This window comes from Lupinus angustifolius, unplaced genomic scaffold (assembly GCF_001865875.1).
Source record: "Lupinus angustifolius cultivar Tanjil unplaced genomic scaffold, LupAngTanjil_v1.0 Scaffold_9_145, whole genome shotgun sequence".
Taxonomy (NCBI): Eukaryota; Viridiplantae; Streptophyta; class Magnoliopsida; order Fabales; family Fabaceae; genus Lupinus; species Lupinus angustifolius.
In genome coordinates, this window is record NW_017718243.1 from 33279 (window position 1) to 40462 (window position 7184).

Consider the following 7184-nt stretch of genomic DNA (forward strand, 5'->3'; position numbering starts at 1 on the left):
TGGAGGGGGGAAATGGGCCAGCCCTACAAAATATGGGTCGAGTTAGCATTTTGAGCCATTTTAACAATACGGGTCGGGCCAGACCAACTCTTACTTTAAATTATATATCTATTGCTCTACTTTTCATACAGTCAAGATATTTTCTACACAAAAAATGTTTAGGAGAAAATCAATCCAACAAACTCAAAATTAATTTGTAATTCGTTTTATGCAGTTAGTTTAGAAAATTTAGTTTATAAATCAAATAAGTTAAAGTTAAATTAAAATTTTAGTTTGTTAAATAATTTATTTTAAATTATATATACTTCTATATTCTATAAATATTACAAATCATCGTGTTAAATCGAGTTAAATGTGAAGATGTGTTCGACTCTAATGATATACATATAGATATCAATGTTGCCATAAACACATCTTGATTCTCAAAATAATACAAATGTGCCAAAAGTTGTGTGTCATGGATATACTTAACAGAATAATACATGGTACTTCAATATCTCATTCATCCTCATAGAAAATGTTTAAATGGATTTTTCCTGCCTTTCTTTCACATTTTCACTAAATAGAATCAAGGCTTGTTTTGCATAAAGAAAAGTCAGGATTTCAAACACACGACCCAATTACTCAATACTAAATAAAGTTATTCTATTTTCTCTAGAAATATCATGTGAAAAAATTAAAATTTTAAGTACAATTACAACTAATTCTTAAACTAGGAAAACGACTTACTAGAGACAAACGAGTGATTGTCTTAGACTATGTTGTTGATGCCACAAATTTTTCTACTCATATAAACGTGTCAAAACATTATTTTCTACATCATGCTTGTCCTCAAGTGGAATGAAAATAATGATACTATGTTGGCACTAACATTTCTCACCCTTCACACAATTCATTAATCCAAAAACTATAGTTTCTATTCGTGGTTGGGATTAAACTATTTATCACAAAACCCATTCATATCATACCTTGTCAGTCTTTGATTTTTTCTATAGATTCTCTAAACAAGTAACAATTCTAAACAAACCTTGTTAAGGGGGTGAATCTTTTGTTTGTCTACCCCTTTGATAGCTTAGTTTTATTTTGTACAACGAATAATAACCCTTCACCTTTTTGGGTAAGGAATTAATCTATTTTAGGGTTCGTGACTACCCCTCTTAACAAATATTGCTTACAAGAATCGAACTCTTAACCTTAGGGTCTAGTGAAATCTTATACTACTAGACCAACGTCTTGTTGGTCATTTGCTAGCTTAGTTATTCACTCAAAAACATTTTAGTAATAAATTATCAAAAACTTGTTACATACAAGGATAATAATGAGTCTTGATGGATCTGGTTTGTTACTTCTTTTGTAGTTTTAGACATACACAAATTCATGTAGCTGTGATATTCAAAATTTTAGAAAATATAAAAAATAATTGTGAATAATTTATGCAATTATGTTTGTTTCCTATTATCTTATATGTTATTTAGAAAAAATATTAAAAACTATAAAACAAAATTTAAATTGATTATTATACACAAATCATTTTACTCAAACAAAATCATTTTACTCAAACAAAATCATTAATTCAATAATATAATGTAAAATTTATTTAATAAAAACTATTTAATCAATCAACATTAAATTACACATATTAATTAAAAACTTAACATCAATATCTAACGAGATAACATCACCAACAATATAACAATAATCATTACTGAAACCTATCTAATGCATAATAACAAATCTCAAAATCCACAATCTCAATCATTAGCAAGTCCAAAAACATGTATACGGACCCGACCCGTATTATGTGGGACACCCTTGTCATGCCTAAGTCCCATGGATAAGAAATGGCGGGAAGGAACGACCCACCAAGATTTGGCGCGAAAAAATGAAGTAAAAACCTGCAGAGAGCGGGAATCGCCGAACACTGTGATTTCAACAAGTTCCCCATCGCATCTCAGCAAAGAGTGAAAGTGTGAGAGAGAGAGAGATGGTGGGCCCACAGTACGATTTCCTCATGAACCCTCTCGGAGCGGTGAGATCCACCTTCGACCATGCCATGGCCTGCGGTTCCGATCCCTCCTCCTTCAACGGCCGCGATTGGGGCGCCATCGACCTCTTCCGTAACTTCCTCTCCGCCCATCTCTCTCAGGTAAACCCTATTCCCATACTCCCCTATTTCTATTTATTATTACCATTTATTATTAGTTAATAATTAATTATTTATAATGTTAGGTTCCGGTTTTGACTACTGCCACAATCAGATTGGTGAAGCCGAATACTCTAGTTCGGTTTCGCGGCATGATACAGGATATGCTTGGTGATGAAATTTATGTTGGAGCTTTTAAGGTATTTTCCCTTTTTAATTTCTTGCGATATGCTCAATTTTTTTTGGATCAATTGAATCAGCATTATGTTTAATTTTTTATGAAGATGTAACTTTTTTTGTTGGTTTATGGTTATATTGAAGGATGGTTCTGTTTGGAGGACTAACAAGTTCATGGATGTTAATAAGCTCATGGATGCTTCTCATTTTCCTATGGCTTCTTCAGCCGATAGGACAATTATCTGGGAACGCCGACTGCTTTATTGTGTTCCGGTGAGTTGCTTTCGTAATAAAAGATCAATTTCCAATTTGGAAAGTTAAGCAAATTGATGTTGATATTGATGTTTGGGGATGTGGGTAATGACTTGCTGAAGGATTAATCTTTTCTATGATTGAACTTATTTTCCTTTTTTATAAATCAGGTTCCGGGACTGAATTCATGGGCTGAAATTTCACGGGGAGCCGTTATCAACCAGTGTATGGATTTGCCAGCAGAACAAAGAGAAAAACGGAGGAGGGCAGATGATGAGTCTTCTGATATGCTTGTATTTTTTCTGGCCTTCTGTTATTACTTTCTTTATTAACTTGTTTATTCCATTGAGTTATCTCTAAATAATATTATGCACATCAGTAAAAGGAGGACCTAAGTTCTTGTGGTATAACTGTTTAGGTCTAAAGTGTATTAATTTTGGGTGTCCTATTGATTGTTTCTATTAGATCCAAGAGAAAATGTGGCAGATTGAAACCTGCATACTCATTTTATTGGTTATCATTATGATTTTCAAAGCACTAGATGCTTGATTATCTGAGTTTCATCTTTCTCACTGATATATTTATTCACAGGTCTCTGGTGATGATGAGGTTCAAGGTTCTCCTAATACGAAAAAAATTGTGAGCTTTCATCCAACTCCAGCTATGTGATATGAATTTAATTGGCAGGATATAATCACCCAAGAGTTAACTTCATGAACATTTTTGCTTAGAAGTGTTTAAAACTTTGCTGATTTCCGTAGTGCCAGTGTGGTTTACTTATAAATTTAGATAAAATTCAACCAAGATATTTTTAACTCAAACTTAAGCTATGCCATTGGCAGAAATACCATGAAAATATCCAAGGCTGAGCTTCCCTATTATCATTACAAGTTATGAGAGATGTTGAGATTTAGCTTATTAGTTAACCTGATAGAGAGGTTCAGCGGTATCATTTTTAATATATCAAAAAGTAGCGTGTTTACTAGATGATCTGATTTTGTGTCTGCTCCAAATGTAACTAGATATATTAACAATTTCAGTTCAATCATTGGTGTAGACTTCTATTGTGGTTATTTTGAGGATTGATCTCATATTTATCTTTTACAGAGAGGTGAACAGCCTTCCATTGCTTCTCAATCTCTGGGAGCTGCACCTGAGATTGCTAGCTCTAGTTTGAATCTAGTGCCTGGTCTTGATGATGGCAAGTCACCTCCATGTATTGTGAAGGTATGAATTAGAGTCTTTTACACCTTCTGAAATGCTAATGTTATGAGATTAAAATATTGCTCTTTTTTTCTTCAAAATTATAACAAATCCATTTACTATTTTTCCATCCGCATTATGCCAGATATATGATTCTCCGGAGTCTGAACTGAAGCTGAATGACATTTTTGAGTTTGTGGGTATCCTTACATCTGATCCAGAGCTTGATGAGGACAATGAAGATGGTGATTTATCAAATGGATTTTGTGAAGACCCTTTGCACAATTTCCCACCTAGCAAGGTATGCATTGTAATGTACATTTGAGGAATTTTCAATTTACATTAGAAGCCCTGTACTATCCCTTGATGTCACTTGATCAATGATAAATTGTATTCGTTGTTCTTTTAGGATCAAGTGACAACCATGCAGAACCATAAATATGCATCCAGGCATTGTTTTTATGCCACCCTGCATTTGTTTTCTTTAACAATTTACATTTGTTTCTTCCACACTGTGCAGGTACCACACCTACATTGTTTTATTCACAGGAAACTTGCAGTTCAGGACTTGCTTAGGAATAACCCTATTATAGAGGTAACCTTCTTACCTATCTAAATGCACTTTACTTCATCTGAACGAATGATTTATTATATTTAGTATCTTGATCTGGACCGTTCTCTAAACTTATACTGCATTAACTGGAAAACACATTGCTGAAATAATCCTGTGCTTGATCTCATAGCCAAAGCCTGACTTGATCAAAGGGATCAGGGAAGCTTTGATAAGACATCTCACAGCTGTTCTCGGCAATGATGGCGTGGCTGCTCATTTCATGCTACTGCATCTCCTATCCAAGGTGTGCTGTTCTTAAATGATAATTTCCTTCAGTAATTTCACGCGTTCCTAAATGTTCTGTAATTTCTTTTATTTTGTTTGTTTTGCATGTTTCTCTTTTATACTCATATATCATGAGTTCTTAAATGCTCTGATGTCCATTATGGAGAGTATTTGTATGATGAGTTTTTCTTGACCAGGTGCATGGTAGAGTAGATGCTTTTGCTGTGGGCAAGCTTTCACTTAACCTTACCTCTTTTAGCAAAGAAACCGTGTCTATATTTGGAGACCAACTAAGCTTTGTTGTTAAGAACCTCTTACCTTTTACGCACTGCATACCCCTCACCGTGGAATATTTGAACAATGCTTCACTTGCACCAAAAAAGAATTATGATACAAACAGGTGATCACATTTATAATACTTATGAACCAGAACCTCTTACTAATATACAAGTACAGCACATACTTACAACTGTGTCAATGCTTCAGATTGGAAACTGGTGTCTTGCAACTACCTGATTGTTCACACTTGATTCTTGATGAGACGAAATTAGAAGCTGGAACACTCAACTCTGTGGGTGTAGAAAATGCAAGGTTGCTGAAATATTTAATGGAGTGCCAAAAGGTAATATTTTCTTTTTCCAGCTCTGTTTTCTTCCTGTGTGGTAATATTTAATGGAATGCCAAAAATATGTGCTCTGCTCAACTGATGGAAACCTTTACACCGCACAGTACAACACTGTTAATTTTTGGAAACACTTTTTACAATTGATTGTTTGCAGCTACTTTATTGGAAGTGCAAATAAATAGTCTAACATAGACTTGGCATGTGTTTCAGATGGAATATGATTACAAGTACTATAAAATGGAAATGCCAATTGATGTCCAGCTGCTAATTTTGTCGGAGGGCAAATCAAATATATTGCCAGCTGATGTAATTTTGCCTTTCCACCCTTCTGCAGTCAGTTGCTCTGAAGTTGTGGCTGCAGAAACTTGGGAAGCTTGGAGGTGGTATTTGGCTTCTGTTAAACAACTGCCACACTCTATTGACTCAGAAATGCAAAAGGTATGAGTAATGTTGACACTAGTTTTCATGAACAAGAAGATTCTTTTGGGTTAAACAGTAGATTTGCTGTTTGTTCTTTTTAGCATATAAACCCAGAAACTGACTTTAAAAAATTGTATTTAGGTTAGCTAATAGCTTTTAAGATTTCTAAGCTAGGCAAAAGTGTCATTTGAGGTCGGTTTTATATATTATTCACTTCGATTCATAAATATCTCAGCTGAATACATGCACATATAATAGTTAATATTTATTAGGAATAGATTCCAGGAGTGCTTAATGTTAGCAGTACTATTAAAAGACTAAGCTATTTAGTTCAAAAAGCAAAGCGACAAACCAGTGTGAATTTGAAATGGACCAATGAAATGATGCGTTCGCTGGAAATCACAGGTTGATTCCAAATAAAAGCGAGGAAATAGTGTTACACTAACACTGATAGAATGGAAGTAAGAGAAGTATTCGTACCAAATACCATTTCTGCTATTAAAAATACCTCTTCGCTGATTTCTCTACGTTATTATTTGGAATGAGCAATTTGCTTTAACTAAGCCCCATCCAGATTTCCAGATCATACTAAAATTTTATGATGAGAAGGCATTATGGAGCCTTTAGGCATTATGCTGTTGCATGTGTTTTCAGGTGGTAGAAAATGATTTAGTTGCAGCAAGGCAAGCGGACCGGAGCTTGAACCCCCAAGATTTAAGCAGGTTAGTGACCGACTATGAGAATCTATCGCCCCACAAAAATGTACCACAGCCCTGTGCAATAGATGGATTCTGATTGCTCTAGAAACATCATATCTCACTATTGATTATGAATATTTAAATCAATTTTGATCAATTAGAATCTATGGCTTATGGTGGTGTCTCACTTTGTGGGACAATCCCCTTTTTTACATGTACTGGTGGCATTTTTCTATATCATAATTTTGTTGATCAGTTGTTTTACATCTTACACCTCCCTTCTCCAATAGATGGCTAACGATGGGCCGCCTCATGTCTTTGAGCTTTGGCGAGACCAACCTATCACTAGAACATTGGCAAATGGTCAAGGAACTAGAGAGGTTGCGAAGAGAGAGGTTATAAAGTGAAGCACACCTTCTTCCAACTTCCAGGTGTGCAATCCTGCAAAGGTCTTACACATGAGTTAAGCTATGATGTCTATTCTTAACTTCTATTGTGGACTCATGGAAATGAATGCAGTTAAAATGATTTCAAGGGGTCTGGTTGTTGGGTCTAATTACCAGAATAGCGTGTAGTTGCCTACTACTAGCAAGATAAAGATGCATATTGAACATATGTATGTGTATTAGAATGAATCACAGTCCACAAGTTCCGCATTAAGTTAAAGCAAGATAATGCCTTTTTATATATCTAGTTTTAAAATGAATTTCTGTAATCTATTGATATATTTAGCTATATCCAGTAAAGCTAAGTGATTGCTTGATAAGTGCCATTACCAGGAATCTAGGGGTGTCACACCAGACAATGGAGTTATACATGAAAATTTGT

The 7184-nt window shown here is 34.7% G+C and overlaps 1 protein-coding gene across 3 annotated transcripts; it reads left to right on the forward strand.

Annotated features, from left to right (window-relative positions):
• Positions 1-1838: 1838 nt before the first annotated feature.
• LOC109337687 (mini-chromosome maintenance complex-binding protein-like) lies at positions 1839-7184 on the forward strand. 3 transcript variants are annotated; one of them, XM_019574712.1, is made up of 15 exons: positions 1839-2146; positions 2230-2343; positions 2465-2593; positions 2743-2865; positions 3164-3211; positions 3680-3799; positions 3921-4076; positions 4296-4370; positions 4519-4632; positions 4811-5013; positions 5100-5235; positions 5449-5676; positions 6313-6380; positions 6647-6787; positions 6850-7183. In XM_019574712.1, exons 1-14 carry the CDS (start codon positions 1985-1987, stop codon positions 6756-6758), a joined length of 1788 nt encoding a protein of 595 aa, XP_019430257.1. In that variant the 5' UTR covers positions 1839-1984; the 3' UTR covers positions 6759-6787; positions 6850-7183. The 3 variants fall into 3 exon arrangements, with proteins under 3 accessions (XP_019430257.1, XP_019430256.1, XP_019430258.1); XM_019574711.1 differs by having other exon boundaries at positions 6647-7184; XM_019574713.1 differs by lacking the exon at positions 3164-3211 and having other exon boundaries at positions 6647-7184.